The following is a 21,833-nucleotide window of genomic DNA, read 5'->3' on the forward strand; positions in this document are numbered from 1 at the left end:
TAGTGTTGAGGTAACAAAGAGCTAAGGGAACATAGGGCTGAGATAACCTAGGGCTGAAGGAATAAGGTTTGAGGCAACACAGGGCTAAGGGAACATGGGGCTGGAGGAATAAGGTTTGAGGCAACATGGGGCTGAGGGAACATAGTGTTGAGGGAACAAAGAGCTAAGGGAACAAAGGGCTGAGATAACCTAGGGCTGAAGGAATAAGGTTTGAGGCAACACAGGGCTAAGGGAACATGGGGCTGAGGGAACGTGGGGCTGAAGGAATAAGGTTTGAGGCAACACAGGGCTAAGGGAACATGGGGCTGAGGGAACATAGGGCTGAAGGAATAAGGTTTGGGGCAACACAGGGCTAAGGGAACATGGGGCTGAGGGAACATGGGGCTGAAGGAATAAGGTTTGAGGCAACACAGGGCTAAGGGAACATGGGGCTGAGGGAACATGGGGCTGAAGGAATAAGGTTTGAGGCAACACAGGGCTAAGGGAACATGGGGCTGAGGGAACATGGGGCTGGAGGAATAAGGTTTGAGGCAACACAGGGCTAAGGGAACATGGGGCTAAGGGAACATGGGGCTGGAGGAATAAGGTTTGAGGCAACATAAGCCTGAGGAGTAGCAGGGTTGAAGGCCCAAAATCTGGCTCAGGGACAAAGGATATAGCAAAAAATCATGACTGACCTCTTTTAATTTTTGTATGTTCCTTTTGGTGTCAAGTGTGACAAAAATAAAAAGTAAATGCGCCTTTGTTTTGATAAGCCCCAAACATAACTCAGGGAAGTGTATTGGTCCTGTCCACAACTGCAGCAACCCTGGTCTTCTGTCTTACATACACTGTTCTAACCATGCCCTCTAGTAGCTGTATCTGGCATGCCATCAGAACCCTTGCAATGCACAGCCCAGTGTAGAGATACATGTGCCTTTAAGTCTGTGGATATTCTCATTTATCCAGGTCAATTCCATTCTGGCAACAATTAAATCGTAGGCAACTGGACTTTGATTTTGTCTAGAAGACGTTTCGCCTCTTATCCAAGCGGCTTCATCAGTTCTCAACGCATCAGTCTGACTAGTCCTCACTAGTCTGACAAACAGTGGAGTAAGACTCAGGTTTTTAACCTCTGTGGAGGTGTACACCCACCACCCTCATAAGACAATACTCTGTTAGTGGAGTTTCACTGGACCATTGTTTGTCAGACTAGTGAGGACTAGTCAGACTGATGCGTTGAGAACTGATGAAGCCGCTTGGATAAGAGGCGAAACGTCTTCTAGACAAAATCAAAGTCCAGTTGCCTACGATTTAATTGTTGCCAGAATGTGCCTTTAACAGACTCTCAACAATTAGAAGCCTATTACTATCCATGAACTCTCCAAAACCACCCTCCTTTTCAATCTAGTTGAATAATGTGATGTTTTTTCTAAGCCTAGGGAAAATAAAATTATCTCTCAGGGGAGCCACTGAAGGTTTCTTTTAGTTATGTAGAACATTTACTGAGTATTTCATTAACCTGTCAAACATTTCTCCAGACTAAGAATGAAATCTCCAGCCTCTGACTCCACTAAATAACAATGTTTAATTCCCTGGCGAGTCCTTCCACCCCCTCTATTTTGTCTTTCTCCCATGTTGTAAGGTTTATTAGTTTTGTCCCTTTCTTTTTTTCTTTTACAACTTCTTGTATAGTAAAATATGATGATATGTAGATGCATATAAATGTTGAACTTGTCCTGCTTCCCCCAATGAAAATAGCTGTCAAACAAAAATAACTGATACAATTCTTAATTATTAACTTTAGTAACTTAAGTGGGCTCCAAAAATGTTTTAAAACATCATACATCACAATATGTAAACTGCCACTGAAGAAAACCTACCTACCAGAACCAGTCACTCCCACACCAAACCAACTCCCAAAGGAACTATCTGGCTCTTTATGTGCTTTATATCTGCTGGTCACTAACTGTGTCCGTCTGCTATTAGGTGCTAGGCGGGTAGTGTACATATAGTAGGGCTGGCCAATATGAAGATATTATGTTGTTATCGAGATATGAGACTGTATATCGTCCTAGATTTTGGATATCGTTGAATCGTGATGGCATAAATGGTGTTTTTTTCCCCTCATTTTAAAGGCTGCATTACAGTAAAATGATGTAAATTCCACCCTATCAGAGCAGTGATAGCAAAACTATAAAGTTGTGGGCTATGAAATCAAAACAAAAAGCTGAACGCTCTGTAGGGCTGAAGAATCAGCTGTGGGTTCGTCATCCGAGCAACCACTTTCACATTCATGTCTTTTAATCCTTTTTTAATAGAACAATTACTATTATACCAGCTTTAAATATGTGTTACACGACGGCCACAGTTTGTTAACATGTTAAACAAGGTACAAACAAATTGCATAGGTTATTCTCACTGTTAATTTGCACACCAGTTATGTTTGTGTTAATCAGATTTTTTATATTTAAACTATAATGGTGATTTGGCACCAGTGTGTGGACACTTATGGAGCGACGCCTACAAAACACATCCTCCCATTTTGGCGGTCTATTAAAGCTTCAAAATCTTCACAGCTCTTCCTTTGTGTTGTCTATGCTGCCGCTGCTGCCGTGCCTCAGTACTGCTGCTCGCTCTTTCAGCCCCACCTCCACATCAGCATCCACCTGCAGGCTCCAGCTAAGGGGGGAAACATTTAATCATCACTCCCCCATATCTCATGTAAACATATCTGCTGGGAGCGATGAGGCTGGAGTCTAGACGCCAAACTCAAAACCATGTTCTGCTGTTGAGATAAATATTTAAACGTGAGTTTTCTGACTGGAATGCTTTTCTTTTTGTCAGCTGGGAGATATCGCAACTGTCTGATATACCCCATATTTTAACTCGAAGGCTCGATATGAATGGTTTTTTTCTCTCAGCTGCTCGTATTTACAGTCCACACAACATGACATGGTGGAGAGGATTATTAGATGCACTGAGCTGAGAAGATTTTGTCCACTCTCGTTAGTTTACATCTGATTTGATGACGTGTTCATTTTAGTCCATCTCAACTGCATAAATGTTTCAGTTCACAAACTGATGATCCGTGTAGTTTTAACTTATTGAACTAAGTAATAGTGGCTTCGTTTTTAATTAAAACTGAACCACGGGAGTTCATGATACATCATGCATTAGATCATGATGGGTCATGTATTAGATAAGTATTAATTAATCATAAGGTATGTACCCTAGACATTAAGTGTTACCCATTAAGTTAGCATTTCTTTCTTCTGTGTCTGACAGGAGCATTACTGTCATGATTTTAGGAGTAGCTATGTATGAGGATGGAAGCAAATAATTTAAAGATATTTTTTGGGGCTCATTATTATTATTATTATTATTATTATGAAATAAGTTGTTAACCATGGTTATGTAATGCTGTGGTTGGGAAATTTTCCAAACTTAGCAATGGCCAGTCTGCGCCTGAAATTAGGTATTCATTTACATATAAAATATATTTTGTTATGGGCATTATTTGCCTCCATTACTGTCTGTGTTGTTCAGTTTTACCACCCTCCATCCACACCATTAATTAGTCACTGCTCAGCATGAGTGTTGGAGCTGAATGACATCACTCCTGACTCATGACACTCTGTGGCCCTGTACTGAGTTTAATCAATAGCTCTCACAACAAGACACTGAAAGGCTTTTAAGTGACGCACAGCCAACTGCCGCTGACACCTACGGCACACAAGAGTCTGTCCTGTCCACGTAGGAATCTTCCAAACAGCTGCAGCATGTCTTGTAAACACAAAACAAAAAAAGCCTCCCTCTGACTTTAGGACTCCACCTACCTGTGCTCCAGTTTTTTGCGATTGACACACATGGCCCTCTGGTAGCCCTGAGCGACGCACACCTTATGGCGGCTGCACTTCACATTCTGGCACGGGTCCTTGGTGGTGTCCACGGCTGCAAAGCACAAAAACAACAACACTGAAAATCACCAGAGGTGTCAATCACAGCTGAGGTGTTTTGCTTTAATTCGCTATTTTTGTCACCTCCCGGAGAAAAATACAGAGCTTCCGGCTGTTTTTTATTCGTCTTTTGACAGGGAGCATGTGTTCAACAGATTGATAGCAAAAGAGAAACAGAGGAAAGCAGCGATTTTATGTGCTGCATAATCAAATCAGCATATTTACACCTTTTAAAATGATCTTCCGTCCTCTCCTCTCTAAACGGGGCGTCTGCAATGAAAATCATGAAAGGTGTAATGAAAAATATTCTGGCAGTGTGCACAAATGAGTCCATTGATTTTATAGTCAGCACTCCTGAAAACATGGACGCCTCGCTGTCATTAGCGAGGCAGCCTGTCGTCAATAGCACTGCCTGCAGTCTCCAACGGCTGTCTGTGATTGCGAGGAAGCCTGACAGCACTGATTGAGCATCTCTTTCTCTCGGCTTGTCACATCTCACTTCCCCCGTGTCAACTTATCACTGTCTCTCCCCGTCTTGCCTTTTCTCTCTCTCACACAAATACACACACACACACACACACACTACTCCATCTTTGTCTCCCACGTTCCCTTTCTTTCCACCCTCTTCCCTCCCTCCTTCAACAGCATCTCTCTCTATCTTTGGAGAGTTGAACTTTTCAATGCCAACCTCTTTTCCACTGATAGACTGAGATGGAAATAGCACTGTGTCCTCCACCTTCCTCAGCCTGTGGTCAATGCCATCCGAAACTGGATGTCACACCGTCCCAGCCCATTTGCCGCCTTGCTGGAGAGGCCTCGGAAAACTCGCAGGCTCAGATAAATTTAAGAGTGAGTGGCAAGCGGGCGGTCGGCGAGAGAAATTTAAGCTGTGAAATCCTGAGTCAGCTTTGAGCAGCTGCTTTGTAGTCAACACGGTCAACAGACGAGGTGGCTGCCAGCCAGATTCCTGCAAATCCGGAGACTAGGTGATACTTTGATGCTACAGCAGGGAGGTACGAGGGAACAGTGGATGACATGACAGCTCTGAGGGAATCCAAAAATACTGGTAGGAAGCTGTGCGCCTGTGGTGCTTTTGTGCTATAAGACTAGGTATGAGACTGAGCTGGTGAACGGAGTTCGTAAAGAGCCCAGGACCTGCACCACTTCACAGCCTCCGTGCTTATGATCCACCAGCCTCTGTTCTACGATGCATTTTTATTGTGGAGGTTACGTGTTTGGTCCTGTTAGTTTATCTGTTGGGATAGCAGGATATCTCTTCTGAGTAACTTAGTCTCTATTTGTGGCTTCAGCACTCTATTTCCATGAAGGCAGTTTGAGGGCCGGATCAGAGCCGGTGCCTGAACTCAAAGTAGTTGTCTGCGTTTCGACAGCCTAATAAGCGTCTCTCAGCCAAAACTGGTTCAGGAGCAGCACCAACACTTTGCTGGTCTAGAACCATTGATGTATAAAGACAACTGGATACAGTGTCGGAGGCGGGACTCCATTTACTTGTATGAAAGTTGCTCAGTGGCGTATAAAGCCAGAAAAGCTCAGTTTTAGTAGAATGACATTACCCTGATCTCCAGCCTTGTGGGGCCCATAAAGCAAGCTCACAAGAGACTTCTGCCCGAGTGGTTAACTTCCGGTTTAGCACTCTGCTAACTTAAATGAGGATAAATATGATTTTATTGAGCTGCTCTTCTAGACTTTAGAAATGTTATTGGACCAAATGGATCAAATCCTGATGGTGACATGAGTCATTTCACAGGGGTTGTGACGCTTGAAAAAATGTATCCATTAGTTTTCAGATGTCGCTTTTACAATATAAGTCTATGGGAAAACTTATTTTTGAGCCCCATGGAAACACTTGACGAAACCCAGAAGTTGTAATTTGCATTTGGCCACTGTGTAAATTTGGCGTCAAAGCCCATCGTTGTTCTTCTGGATGTCACGATCCTGGGTTTTTGTTTATATTACGTTATCCTATGGACTTTGTTTTGGAGTTTTCTGGTGTCTTGTGTTTGGATTTTTGATACCTGAGTTCATCGTATTTTTCCCGGTTGGTTTTCAGTTTAGTTTTTGTTCTGCTGTCATTTGGACTTTCAGTTACCTGCTTGCTCTGGATGTTTATTATCATGCACTTGGGTTCTCCCTCAACTGATACTTGACACTGGAGCTGTCTAGAACCAAGAAACCGCTTATGCCAGGGGAAGGGGGCAGGATTATTGTGACCAATAAAGGTCAATTAACACTTTGTGACTGCTAATTAGAGAAATAAAATAGAGCTTCAGAGTGGATGTGAAATCAAAGGAGCAGTGATCCATGGAGGAGACAAACTGTCTCAATGCATTGTGATCCTTCCCAGAAATCCAGAATAAACTTGAGTGAGCTTCAAGAAGAAAGCTGGCATTCGAAGAAATACGGCATGAGATGGCAGTAACATTTAAGAAATAATTAAGAAACTAAAAGAGGAGTTCAGAGACCAAAAGTAGAAGAAGGACCCCAGGTGCAACTCATTCTCACTTCAAACTCGTCACATATTCATGTTTGGTCATGGACTTTCCACGTACAGATACAGTGTGAAAGGTACCCTGGGTGCGTTGGTTGTTGACGTTCTGGGATGCCATGTCAAGTTCTGCCTGTTGCATGCATTGTCTTCTTTCAAAATACACTTCTGTTTTCACAGGAAATTTAATGTTTACATACAGTCTCTTTCAAAATAAATGTATTACGTCAGTAAAACACGTGGCTGGGTTTAGGTAACAAAAGCATGTAGTTAGGTTTAGGAAAAAAACAGGGTTTGGCTTTAGAACACCGTTCTCTCGGGTGAAAGTCAGTGTTTGTTGGACCCATCCATCACCCCTCCCGCCTGCCCAAGTCAGACTTTTGCTGCCTTAACTTTAGTTCTTGGCACCCGGCACCATTAAACTATAATGGCAATCGGCCGCGTATCATGCTGACGTTAGAGGACGTTTTTTTTCATTGGTCTCTGATGCCGCAAGTCACTGCCCAGGCGCTGGATTTTGATGACTTCGGAGTTAGACCAGTCTCCCAAGTGAAGCGGCGATGGTCTGCCACAGAGAAAATCCCATAGTTTGGCAGTCTACACAAACCCTAGCAGGAAATATTTAATAATCTTATGGATTTTTGTTGGAAAAATGATGCATTTTTGCAACATTTTAAACACCTACACAAAAAAGCCTTAACAAAAATAAATGTAACATCGCACAAAAATGTACAATAATGGGAAATCTTTGACGTCATGCTGCTTCATCACCTTCATTACCTTATGATATGACGGGTCACAAGACTTGGTATTAAATCAGCCTCTTGATATCTTTTATACTGTTCGAGCTATCACAGCACACATTTCATGCTTGTTTTTGTCGTATTTAGGCTTTTACATTGATTTGTGTTTGGTGAAATGAGTCAGTCCTTCAAACTATCACCATAAAGTCTACACAAAAACAAACTCTCATGCTCAGTGTTACTGTCTTTGTGACTGGATTTGTGGTTTTTGAATAACCAGCTAAAAATCACAGTAAAATCTGACCAAAATTCTCATGTTAAATGAGCTCTGAAACTCTGAAAATCATTTCCACAGACTGACGCCGCCCGCGTAGCAGATGTATAAACATCTCACCAAAGAAGAAGAGCACAGCAAGACAGCTATTGTGATCGGTGGAAATATTGGACTTGAAACATTAGTTTTGCCCCGGGAAAACATTTTATCATTCTGGGCAGGCAGAAGAAAAAGATATCTGTGAGATCAAGAAAATATCTTTGAAGACACAACCAGCAGCTGGATAACAAGTAAAAAAACATACAGTGCCACACTACATCACTGCTGCAGAGGGTGTGGATAAAGCAGGTTGTCACCAGTTGTCAGGGGTGAACTGGGATATTAGACTGGGTGCAGTTACTCTTCAACACTGCAAGGTCTTTTAAGATTCCCACAATTTTCTGTTGAAGTTTTGCATTTACATTAATAAAAATTTGGCATTTTTATCATGATTGTCTTCAAGTAGGTGCATTTTGATGCATATATAAGGCTGTCCCGTATACCAGATTTTTAGCATCAAAGCTTCAGTAAGAAATATTCACAGTTAATCGGCGCTTTGACGGGGTCACCCTGGTCACACAAAGCTAGCAAAATGAATACTTGGCAAGATGGTCAGCCTGTTCCACACAGTTTTTTAGGTGATTTGCTAAGCTCATTGTGGATTTTATACACACCAGTTTCCTTAGGAGCATCTGGCACTCGACTTTTGGGGGTCATCTTGCATTTCTTTTAACAATTCCAGACACCTGACGTTTTTAACATCTTGCTAACGTGTCTTTGAGCCTGTCACATGTGGTCAAACTGTCCTGGTTCCAGAAGGGCTGGACTGCTAATGATTAAATGAAAGCAAGTCGGAGTCACAAAACAATGACAAAGTTTAAATGTCCTTGTCTGCGAGTAACTAAAAATAACAAAACAAAACAAACATAAAAACAAAACAGAGCATTCAAATACTGATGTTACGTTACAGTGTGGGCTCCATGCTTACTCAGACAGCTTGTCGGAACAAAGACAGACAGCTTGTTGGAACAAATACAGCACAAGATGGCTACAGCCGAGTATGACAGCAACATTTAAGAAATAACAAAGAGGAGTTTTTAAGGTGATTTGCCAAGATCATTGTGGATTTAATACATAGCAGTTTTGTTTGGTGCATCTGGCACTCGACTTTTGGGGGTCATCTTGCATTTTTTTTAACAATTCCAGACACTTTTTTAACATCTTGCTAACGTGTCTGTTAGCCTGTTACATGTGGTCGAACTGTCCTAGTTTCAGAAATACTGGACTGCTAATGATGAGAGCAAGTTGGTGACACAGAGCTATCACAAAGATTAAATGTCCTTGTCTGAGAATAACTAAAAATATTGGATGACTATTCAAATACTGATGTTACGTCCATTACCATGGCAACAATTGAAGCTTTAAAGCATTTGGGTCAGACCTGATACGAATACAAATTTATTTATCTGTAAAAAAATTAAGTTACTAAAAAAAAATAGGACTGTTCGGCAGTTGCATTAAGGTTTTCATTTCATTTATTTACATAGGAAAGGAACTGAAAGGAAGATTGTGTGTTGGAGTTAAACCTGGCAGTTGAAAACTGGTTTTCAGCAGGTCCCTGTTATGCAACAAAAACACATCGCAATACAGAATAAAAACAGAATCAATCAACAGAGGCAAAACAACAAAACGTAGGCAGCTGCACAGACGATGCAGAGTATAGAGTTTAGTCGAGTATAAAATAGGATATGGGATTTAAATCAGTGGTTGCAGGTATGTCCTTCCATCATACAGTGTTTATGTGTGTTTGAAATGTGTATTAGAGGTTATTGCTCTAATGTAGTATGGGATCACGCTCCAGATCTTAGTGTAAGTGGGACAAAATGATCTCTGACCATAATTATTTTTTTTTTTTAAGTGAAATTGATCTAGTGATGTTGTGACTTGGACGTATAGCAGCAAGTTTAGGATTGTTTAGGATCTGAAAATAGAATTTCATGGCTAGATTATTTGTGTAGTTTTGAAAAGTCAAGGTGTTAGAATGGGGGAGTGCGGTGCAGTGATGAGTACAAGGGGGGGGGGGGGTGGGGGGGGTTACCATGGATCCTGTAAGCTCTGTTGTATAGTCTTGCTATTGGTTCAACGGTTTCCTTTGTGGTGAGCGACCATATGGGGAGACAGTAGGATAGTGTCGAGAGAATTACTGCATGTAGGTATGTGTCTGAAACAGCAGGGGTGAGATATGCTCTGATCTTCTTATAGACATACAATTCCCGCTTGAGCCTCTTTATTAGGTTCTGAATGTGGTGTTGATAAGTGAGATGTGAGTAAAGGAATATTTAAAGATATTTGTAGGTTTCTGTGATGGTTAGTTTGTTACATTTTGGTTTGTTTAAAAGGCTGAAACATGATACTGAGGTTATTTATGCCAAAAATGATTGGCAGGAACAGTAGGAGCTACAAAATGAGCAGAAAATCCCACAGTTCCTCTTCACAGATCTACAGATTGAAGAAACCCTGTATGATCAACAATGGTTCCCGAAACGGGAGCTCGTAGAGCAGGGAGACATAATTTTGGTTTGGCTTTCCACAGACTCACCGTAAGCTTCTGCACCACATTAAAAAGCGTTTTCCATTTAGAGGTGGTTAAATGTTAAAGTTTCCTGATGTACATATCTCTTCTTTAATTTTATTTCTGTTGGCTTTGCTGACAGGAGGTTAACGTGGAAATATAGTGCCTACTGCCCATCCTCTGGTCTCCACTGGTTAGCTAACGTTATCCCTGCCTGCTCTGCACTGCGTACCAGCCACAAATTTGCGAATCCTCGGATAGCAAAGGAATGACCCACCCTGCGTGCCCCATGAATAGCTAGTACTTGTTGCCTTCATTGGTTGGATTAATTAGAGTTACGGTAAGAACATCAAGATAAGCCAAGCAGGGGGTAAAGGTTGGGTTAGGGTTTCGGATTTGGGTTTCAATTAGGGTGCACTGAACTGGGGTTCGATCCCCAAGCAAAGGGTAGACCACCGGACCTGAAGACAAAGGAAGAGGCATGTCCAATTTTATTTCTGACTGAGTGGTGGGTGACTGAGGGGGAATTCCCGGTCGAATTTGTGGTTATGATGGTGGTATAAGAATGATGATGTTGGGTTATGGTAAAATTGGGGTGGCTTACCATTAAAAGTACTGGTTGCCTTCATTGGTTGGATTGATTAGGGTTCAGATGAGAATGTCAAGGTAAGCCAATCGGAGGGTTACAGGGTAAGAGGATAAGACAGAGTAAGGGGGGCCATTTCTTCGCTATACTAGGGTTTGCAAATTTGTGTACTGGCTGGATTGGATAGGTTATTATCCATTATTTGCAATCACTGCTGACAGCAGAAACATGGTGACCTCCCTCTGGTCTCCCTCCAGGTAGCCTTGGTGAGTAAGTGGGTTTATTTTGAGCTGTAAAATAACCTTCAGCATTGTTTCGTTTGTTTGTGTTCTCAAGACAGCATTTACAAGTGGACCAGATAAAATGCCTTGTGAGAGAAAGCTGCTCTTGATTGGTCAGAATTTCCATGCGGGAAAAATCCAGGAAGTAACCCAAACATTGAAGAAGAGTACACTTGCAAGATAAATGTGACACTTTCTAATGTCACAATGGAGGGACAACTACGCAGGTTGATTTTAGCGCTGCTCATCGTGGACTATATTGCTGTCATTGTTCATTTTAGTCAAACCATACAGTTTGAAAACGAGGCGCGGCTCCAACTAGAAAACAATGTTTTGATGCATTGGATGTGCTGGATGTGCATATTAAGGCAGTACAGGAGGAGGCGCACATTAATAATCCTCCAGGACTGTAACATGCTCATGTTTAACCCAAAAAGTGTGTCATGTGACTGCAGTTGGTTCAGATTCGGGTCGGAACACGTTCTCACCACAAACAAACCGCACCAGAGTTAATTTGTAACTGGAGCGAGACCACCTCTTCAAGAAGGTCTCAGTCTGGTTGTTTTGGTGCGTACCTGAGTGCGATTGCTGTGTTCACACCTGCTCAACCAAACCGCACTTGGGGGGCAAAGGAACTTGAGTTTGATTGAACCGAACCAAGCAGGGCAGGTGTGAAAGCCCCCTCAAACTGAAGAGTAGCTAAACTGACCTACAGACTAACATGCATAACTGGTCAGAAATATTCTCTGTGCATAACTTATTTATGGTTAACTGTTGACATCCCTAGTCAAAAAGAAAATAAATTAGTATCAGTCTGTAAAAACTGAATTATAAATCGGTTCATCTAGATTCCACCTCTCAGTGGGGAAGAAACTCATAAAAAGACGCAGCATTCAGACTCAGCAGAGAAGCTCAAAGACAGACAGCTGAATGAAAAGTCAAAGTCGTTCGATATAAAAAGATTTTGTGACCACTTGACTTTTATTCCCCTCGTCTGTTCCAACAGGTATTCTGCTCCATCATGATTTAATCCCAGTGGCTGTGACGATATCCAGACTGTACTGCTGCTATTTCTCTTTAGATCTCAGACATGAAACACCCCAAAAATCACCCCAAACTGTCACCATACATCTCATTTTGACTATTTCTTTACAATAAAGAGAGCAAAGACACATCTCATATTTTCACATCTCACATCAGTTCTCTTGGGTGAAACTCATCACTCAGGTTTTCCTCAGGCTTTCTTCTGGTTTATCTTACAGAGACTACATTCTGTTGGTGGCTCCTCTCAGAGTTTAAGGTTTAACATTTCATTTTGTTAACAACAGTTCCAGGCACAGACCATATACTTTTATTGGGCCAGGGAACAGAAGTGTATGGGGTTTTTTTTAGTGGCGTAATATACCTTTAACTAGAACCACTTTCTCCTGTGCCTTTTTATTATTTTCCGGCCACGGAGCAGTTGCTGTACCTGCCGTCTGCTCAGACAGAAACCACAGCTGTAGACTGTGCAGTGAGCCGTGCACTGTGCAGTCTGAATATATGAGGAAGAATCAAATAAAACTAGAAAGCACCCAGGGGGCACACACCGGTATCAAGGCTCTACAATCCTCTCTATGTATTAGTTTGATAATAGAAAATATGGATCTGAATTTGGATAGTAATACTCAATTGGTGAGACAAAACAATAGATGCATATCTAATTACTGTCCAGGAATATACTGGACATGGCTGTACATAAGGATGAATGGCAGCCTTTAGTTTTGGAGAATATATCTTCTCTGAGAGTATTATCATTTTGGATGATCTTATAACCGTTTACATTGCTGAAGTTCCACCTGTAGATGTAATGTCAACAACTGTTGGCACCATATGCGCATGGTTCATCTACATTTGGTTTAAACTGCAAAATACAATACAGTTTTTGTGGCTTATGTCACAAAGGCTTTATCAGATTACTGATATAGAGGAATAATAAAAGCCAAATGAACAATTCTTTCAGCATATATTTAGTGAAGAGTGGATGAAAACTGTAGGAGGGAAGGTGGAAAATAGTTTTGCAAAAACGTACATTAACTGACCGCCATCCACCCCAGTTGATACGGCAAACGTAGGGTGCTTTCACACCTGCCCTGTTTGGAGAACATGAACCAACCCTCCACCGCAGGAACCACCCCCGAAGGACAGAGTTCTGGAACTTTTACGGGGGCTAAACAAGTCCCTGCCTCGGGGTAGGTACTCAGAACGGCCCCGAAAGACTCCTGGCTGGGGCTTGGGGATTACTTGGTGCTGATTGGATATACTCAAGACGGGATGCGACGACAACAGAAAGCAACAAAATAGCCGGCATTTTTAAAACTCAGCAGACGAGGATTAGCTCGTTCATATAGCTTCCTCTGCCATGTAAAAAAAACTCACTAAATGGCCCGTGAAAAAAATATTCTTTCCAGCGGATATCTTAGTTACAACATGATTGAGCTAGCAAAGCAGTTTTGTGTTGCTATGTGTGGTATTTATTCAGTTTTGGGAAATCAGATGTCTAGAAAGCATCAGTGGCTGCTGCTGACAGGGACAGCTAACAGCAGGCTAATATCAGGACGTCATCTGTTAAAAGCCTCCCGTTGTCGGATACGACATGAAACTACTCCAGTTAGCTCAATCATGTTGTAACTAAGACATCCGCTGGAAAAAAAAAATTTTTTCACGGGCCATTTAGGTGAGTTATTACAGACACCGCTAAGGGCTATCAGCTAACGGCGTCCCTACGTCGCCCCGGTAAATGGTCGCGCAACGATTACGTCACATCCAGAGCCCGTAACTTTACAGGAACCCTCCTCGTACTCCGCTCTCTCAGTGGAGACACGGCGGTTGAGAGGGCTGAACGAGAGGACGTTCCTGTAGTAGTTCCTGCCCCCCAAATAGTACCAGGAACTTCTTCAGTGGAAACGGGCCTATGGTAACAAAATTAGTCCCTGATTCAGACCAAAGCAAGACAACTCTAAGTCTGAAAGCACCCTTAGAAAACTGGTGTTTATTCACACACATTCAGCAGTTACTGAGAAATATTAGCATTAGAAATTAACATCAATTTGGAGTTGTGTTTCTGGCTATCTGATCAATCATCATCAATCATCAATCAATTTTATTTATAAAGCCCAATATCACAAATCACAATTTGCCTCACAGGGCTTTACAGCATACAACATCCCTCTGTCCTTATGACCCTCGCAGCGGATAAGGAAAAACTCCCCCAAAAAAAAAACCCTTTAACGGGGAAAAAAAACGGTAGAAACCTCAGGAAGAGCAACTGAGGAGGGATCCCTCTTCCAGGACGGACAGACGTGCAATAGATGTCGTACCGAACAGATCAGCATAATAAATTATCAGTAATCCGCATGACACAATGAGACAGAGAGAGAGAGAGAGAGAGAGATGCAGGTAATGACAGTAGGTTACAACAGCATTATTGAAAGTAATAATATTATAGTTATAGTTCTGGCTACTGTGGTACAATATGTTGAAAGTATGTATTAATATCTGGCAGTATACATGTGCGACAATAGTATTATGTGTATAATAACAGTAGAAGTATGACTAATGACTAATGATGGCAGTAGCAGCAGGAGGCATCTGGCAGGACCACGGCAGCAGCACAACCACACACGTCACGCTGTCCAGGCAACGCTGCGATATGAGTTAATCTGAGAGACAGTGGAGCACAAAGGCTCCGGAGAAGAAGCCGAGTTAGTGACATCCAGAATGGCCGAGTTAGCAAGATGCAGTAATAGAATACGAGAGAGAGAGAGAGAAGGAGAGAAGGTGCCCGGTGTATTATAGGGGGGTCCTCCGGCAGACTAGGCCTAAGTCAGCCTAACTAGGGGCTGGTACAGGGCAAGCCTGAGCCAGCCCTAACTATAAGCTTTATCAAAGAGGAAAGTCTTAAGTCTAGTCTTAAATGTGGAGACGGTGTCTGCCTCCTGGACCGTAACAGGAAGATGATTCCACAGGAGAGGAGCCTGATAGCTGAAGGCTCTAGCTCCTGATCTACTTTTGGAGACTTTAGGGACCACGAGTAACCCTGCGTTCTCAGAGCGCAGTGTTCTGGTGGGATAATATGGCACTATGAGCTCACTAAGATATGATGGAGCTTGACCATTTAGAGCTTTATAAGTTAACAGTAGGATTTTAAATTCAATTCTGGATTTTACAGGGAGCCAGTGCAGAGAAGCTAAAACAGGAGAAATATGCTCTCGTTTCTTAGTTCCTGTTAGTACACGTGCTGCTGCATTCTGAATTAGCTGGAGAGTTTTTAAGGACTTACTAGAGCTACCTGATAATAGAGAGTTACAGTAATCCAGCCTAGAGGTAACAAAAGCGTGGACCAATTTTTCTGCATCTTTTCAGGTCAGGATAGGCCTAATTTTCGCAATATTACGCAGATGAAAAAATGCAGTCCGTGAGGTTTGTTTTAAATGAGAATTAAAAGACAAATCTTGATCAAATATTACTCCGAGGTTTCTTACGGTAGTGCTAGAGGCCAGAGCAATGCCATCTAGAGAAACTATGTCATCAGATAAAGAGTCTCTGAGTTGTTTGGGGCCAAGAACAATAACTTCAGTTTTGTCTGAATTTAACATCAGGAAATTGGTGCTCATCCAAGTTTTTATGTCTTTAAGGCAGTTATGGAGTTTAGTTAATTGATTACTTTCTTCTGGCTTCATCGATAAATACAACTGTGTATCATCCGCATAACAATGGAAATTTATAGAGTGATTTCTAATGATGTTACCTAAAGGAAGCATATATAGAGTAAATACGATTGGTCCGAGCACAGAACCTTGCGGAACTCCAAAACAAACTTTGGTACGTAAGGATGATTCATTATGAACGTCAACAAACTGAAAACGATCAGATAAATAAGATTTAAACCAGCTTAGTGCAGAACCTTTCTCTGCAGTAGAATTTGATGGTCAATTGTGTCAAACGCCGCACTAAGATCTAATAAAACAAGTACAGAGACAAGTCCTTTGTCTGAAGCAATCAGAAGGTCATTTGTAATTTTAACTAGTGCTGTCTCAGTGCTATGATGCACTCTAAATCCTGACTGAAATTCCTCAAATAAATTATTATCATGGAGAAAATCACACAGCTGGTCTGCGACTACTTTCTCAAGGATCTTTGACATAAAGGGAAGATTAGATATTGGTCTATAGTTGGCTAACACCTCTGGATCCAGGGTGGGCTTTTTTTAGTAGAGGTTTAATTACAGCTACCTTAAAAGACTGTGGTACATAGCCTGTTAATAAGGATATATTGATCATATCTAATATATGAGTGTTAACTAAAGGAAAGACCTCCTTAAGTAGCCTAGTTGGGATGGGGTCTAAGAGACACGTTGATGATTTAGATGAAGAAATCACTGCTGATCTGATGAATGTTAGTCCACTAGTGTCTCTTCTTTTAGCTCGCTTTTTGGTCTCCACCAACTCCAACAATATTTGATCCTTTAGCTGTGAAATGCTCCACTATGTTCAGGTGCTAACTGTCTGTGTCAGCTGTTTGGTGCTGAGCAGGTAGTGTGAAGTGGATTTTTAGGGTTTTTTTCCACTGAAAACAGCTGCCTGTTGCAACCAAGACGAAGGTGATGAGAGTCAGATTGAATCAAAACAGTGAAAACCCAAACAATGAGCTCCCCCTTTCACATTACACAGCTGTGTCTCATGTTGTGTTCACACCAAACGCGATGTGAATTTTCACATTGTGTTACTTGTGCAAGTTTGAACAGCATATGAAATCTCTGAATCGATGAATGAACTTCCACCAGGACTTCCTCAGCATCATCTGGCGAGTAATTTCCTTCGAGATAAATAAAACGCTGTTGAACTGAAGTGAATTGAATTGATCACGTGTGTTGCTGAGTTTGTCTGGTGCAGTTCATGGCTCATGCGTAACCAGCATAGCTGTGTCGCAACTGATGCCTTTGTTGTTACCACAGTAACCCATGTCGATAGGATGGTGATGTCTGGACACACAGATGTGATCACTTCCACATACACCAGCAGACAGTCTGTCGTAAAGATCTAATTTGAGACACAGATCTAATCTGCCTGCAGGCTGATCATAGCTTCACAGTTCAGGAGTTTTTATGCAAATAAGAGAACTTCATAAACAGCCACGTGTTATTACTGTTGGATGTACATCGACATAAAAATACCCACTTTAATATATACTTGTTAATTGCATTACTGTATGTTCCCATAGAAACACAGCTTGGCGTCTCTCTTATTGCTCCCTGGTTCGGCATCTCAAGATATCAAGTCTGCCTCCAAGCAACAGCCTCAGATCCAACACGTCCCTCACACAGTATTCTTATACAACTCCTACATGCTGAAAATGAAATCCAAATACGAAATTTAATTTGCATTAAAGATCAAATGTGTTTTCCACCTCGCCTGCGCTGCTGGTGGTTGTTGACATCGTGCTGCATTGAGAATTGTGTGCAGGGCCGGGACGTGTGAGGGCCATTATGGGTTTTAAATCCGTCTGTAATCATGTCAACAAAGGCGATGGGACTGCACCGAGCCTGTGTCCAATCTCTCTGAGATTATTATTATTATTATTATTATTATTATTATTATGCTGCCATCAAAAACTAATATAACGCGGCTGCTTGCTCATCCACAATCAGCTTTCTCTCCGTTGTCTGTGACTTCTCTACTGAGCGTGAAGGCTTGCAGTTGGACAGGATCTTCCGTCAAAGGCCTTCATCAATTTGTTTTACATTCAGACTGTCAGAGTGCATTTAATGAAGTACTTTAGTGGTTCGGCACAAAAAGAAAAAAAAGAAAATCCGCAAAAGACCTGCCAAGAAACAGGAGCACATGTCTGAAACCGAAATGATTTAGCTGTGATGAATATTAAGAGCATGAGAGAGACGGGCTTTAAGTAAATTAGTTTCAACTGGATTTGTAATTACTGTCATCTTAGAAGACTCTTTTAAACCCTTCGATTTAATTGGTGGTCGCTGCGTTAAAGCAGCCTGCAGCTTTTATTCTACCACAATAGAGCTATGAAATTACTTACTTATAATTAGAGAGGATGCAACACACAAGTTCACCTCTAGTTCCTCTTTATGACGCATTACGTCTGAATAATTTCCTGCAGTTGTTGTACAAATGGAGGCATAATCACAGTCACAGTCAAAACTTTTCTCTTGGCAGAATTTATCGGCTAAAATAAAAGATGTCAAGGTCAAATCTGGCAGCGCCTCTGTTAAATCAGAGCAGTGGGGACCTTATTGTTTTGAAATGGCCCTTAAACACTCTGCGGAGCTGACGTCTCAATCAGCTCACTTACAAAAGCACCGGAGGTGTCTGAAGTCTCCCATTAGGTCTTTTGTTCTATCCGGGGCTCGCAGGTACACCTTGTCGGAGTTTCTGCTGTCTTGTTAAATTTGCAATGAAGAGGGCTCTGATCAATTAACTCTGCAGAATTAGTCCCAGTGGGAGTTGGGACGGGGACGAAATCAATGGTATTCAAATGAACATCGCCCACACTACAGCAAGCGAGGCGTTTTCTTGAGACTACATTAGTTATTCCCCCTGTTGTAAGAACAGACGGTCGGGATAACGTCTGGAACAGCTCCTTCTCACATCTTCCTCCTTTGAGGCAAATCTTCAACATCTTTTAAGTGAGGCAGTGTGGGTGTGGCGCTACAGCCGACCTCCCACACTCACCTCGCAGCGGGAACACACTGCTTACCCTCGACTGACTAAAGCATGTATGAATAGTGTCTTCATAAGCCGAGCTGTGAAATGATTCATGCTTCATTATCTCCACCATAGAAGGGTGACCATTTGACTAGCTTAAACAGTTAAAATGTGATTTTTGCTGAAACAAGCACAGGTTCAGCTGAACGCAGCAAAATATTTTCAGTAGACTGAATTCTTTTAATTTTTACTTTTTTCCTGTTAATTTAATTTAATTTAATTAAATTTAACTCAATTTAATTTAATTTAATTTAATTCAATTTAATTAATTTGTATGGAGAGTTTTTAACATTTTTATTTATTTATTTTTAAATATATTATATTTTAACATTTATAGGTTACTTGCATTTATGATGATCAAATATCGCAGATTATTCATCAGTAAGTCATATTGTGAAATAATAAAACCTGAATAATTCTGTCTCCTCATAATTTACTCTTGTAGCATAAGTTTTTTTCTTGCACAAAAAAATTTTGTTCAAACTAAACTTGTTTTCCCTTACAACTGTTATTTGTTGCTTTAGGTTATTCAATAATTAATATAATTAAAATATACTTGTATTTTTGCTTATTAACAGGTGCTGAATTCTCCACTTCAGTGTGCCAGATAATTAAACAAATGCTTTTTACACTTAATACCATAAAATATATTAATTCTGAGAAATGTTTAAATGATCTAAACTGTGGAAATATCCCTAATGGACAGCTTTTTTGCAGCAATCTGCAATGCGAACTTACAACACTTTTTTCTGGCAAACTTGGGATTCTGGTTCGGGTAAAAGTAAAATAATGTCACAATATTTCAGGGTACGATATTGCAACAAAATAAGTGATATATTTTTACAGTTTGCTTCAAATATTCAGTAAAAACTAAACAAAAAATGATCTCTCATTTCTTTAATTTGTGAACAACAGCAGTAACTCAGAGTGAGATTCAGGTTCTGTATACAATATTAATAGTTCAACAAAATAAAGTCTACCACACATTACACATTTAAACAGCTCCCAAATACAACAATTGTACCCTGGGATCTATATATTTAAATCAACAGGTGATTTCCTTCTGTTATTTTTTTTCCACCTGGACCTTTATGCTCTGCCATTTCTCCTCTAATCATCACGCTGTAACCTGTGACAGGCTGTTATGATACCACAGCTATCACACATTCACATATATGTAGTTTTTTTGTCAAGCTAGGAGCGTCATGTAGGTTTACATTACCGAAGGTTTATGACAAAATCACTTGATGACACCGACTTCCGTGTGTGCACGGTGAGAGAGGAGAGGGAGAGACGCTGTGCTGCTGCCAGAGGAGACACTGAATGAGTTCCCTCTGAGCGGTAACTCACTAAAAGACCGTGAGAAGTCCGGGGCTGTTCATTAAACATTTAGGACACCACAGTTTATTCCACACTACTGAAGCTGCTCCTCTTTTTGGAACCACTGCGGAGTCAGTAATAATTCAGCTTTTAGCCATGCTTGTTAATTCAGTGGGAACCAAGTCAAAATACTGCGAGTATCACGATGTGAATTTTCATTTCATATTAAAAATTATACTGGTATCATAATGAACGAGACGATATGGCACCCCCCTGATTCTGGTGTCCTGCATTTTGTATGTCCGCCAACCACCCCGACCTCCTCACTGTGAATCCAGTGTGGTACATAAATGTAGTGTTTCATTAACCCAAAGTAATGTTCTCTGTGAACATAATCCAGGCTGTGATACCACAATGCAATTATGAAAACAACTTAGTGATATACAAACATAATTTCTGGGAGACATGGTTGGTTTTTGTGGAAACTACTATACGCTTCATACAACTAGCAAACAGCATATTGTTACCTGCAAAGACACTGCTGAATGTCTCACATGCTTGGCTCAATACTATCATTTAAATTTGTAAGATTATGAAATATTTGCACTCTCTTAATGTTTTTTTAAATATACTTTTTCATTTCAGTTGAATACAGTAAGACAATTTGACTGAAACACCATGCTTTCACAGTCTCCTCTCCTCCTCCACAGCTGATTTTCAAACTGAGATTTTTTTTCTCTCTCTCGACAAGAAACAGACCCCATGGAGGTAAATGGAGCCTGGTGGGAGTTCTGAGTTGAGCCCTCAGCAACAAAGGCAATTATAGCAGGCTTTTCAAACTAATGGATCTGACTGAAGGCTCAGACTCTCCTTTCCTGAATCACAACTGTGTTCTCACCCTCCACAAGCTCTGACACTCCAGACCAGCGCTCACCACACACCGGATGACCTCAGACAACTGCTGCAATTAAGAAAAGCCTGCACTTCGATAATGTCTGCCTACTGTTTCATTGTCTACAGCAGATGTATAAAGGCGGACAGCACTTAGCATTGATTATGCTGGTAGAATCTGAAGTACAGCACTGTTTTTTCTTTTCTTTGCTGTAGAACTGGCCATTTAAGTAAAGCCATTTAAATATTGAAAATCTTTGCAAACGGTCTCTCCATATAGTACAAAAGCACACACTCAGACTGTAAGTGGAAAACACACTACACTTCAAATGAAACCACACAGCTATCCTCATGTGCCCACAGAAAAATCTTTTTTAATCAGATAAAATCAGACTTACTTTCATCAGAGCCCATGTTCTCCTCCATGTTTTTGATGTAGTCATCCTGGAAGGAAAAATATATTTGCATAAATGGGTTTAATAATTCATCTTAGGCAGCACAATAGAGGAAATGTGCTCTTGCGCTCATTTTTAATGAGAATTCAGAAGAGCATACATAATGGAGGAAGATAACAGAAAATTTGCTGCACGCCATGAATGACACTTTAAATGTGAGTGTGATTTTAGCAATTCAAATAGATTCAGCTCTTATGTTGAATAGATTGGTAAAAGCAAATTACAAGAACACAAAGCCTTTAGGATTTTTTTCAGTCCAAGGTCTGATTAAATTCAGTTAATTTCTGTGACTAATTTTTTCTCATCCCATATTCTGTTCATTTGCTTGATTGATTTATCTCTATTTTAATCTTTAGGTGAAAAAGAATAATAAAAACTAGAACTAGCAGTGTAACCAAGTGCTTAGAAAGCCTCAAAATAATGACCAAACCTCAAAAAAGAGATCGGCTTTCCCCTCAG

General features: G+C 41.0%; 1 protein-coding gene across 1 annotated transcript in view; it reads right to left on the minus strand.

Annotated features, from left to right (window-relative positions):
- The window catches only part of LOC117247656 (testican-2), a 47,413-nt gene extending 26,051 nt beyond the window's left edge, over nt 1-21,362 (minus strand). Inside the window, exons 1-2 of the mRNA XM_033612253.2 lie at nt 21,318-21,362; nt 3,819-3,933 (exon numbers count right to left, since the gene is read on the minus strand). Coding sequence (XP_033468144.2) covers nt 3,819-3,933; nt 21,318-21,345 — 143 coding nt within the window. The 5' untranslated portion in view covers nt 21,346-21,362. The remainder of the gene's footprint in view (nt 1-3,818; nt 3,934-21,317) is intronic.
- Nucleotides 21,363-21,833: the final 471 nt, after the last annotated feature.

This window comes from Epinephelus lanceolatus, chromosome 21, assembly GCF_041903045.1.
Source record: "Epinephelus lanceolatus isolate andai-2023 chromosome 21, ASM4190304v1, whole genome shotgun sequence".
In the NCBI taxonomy this organism is placed as follows: Eukaryota; Metazoa; Chordata; class Actinopteri; order Perciformes; family Serranidae; genus Epinephelus; species Epinephelus lanceolatus.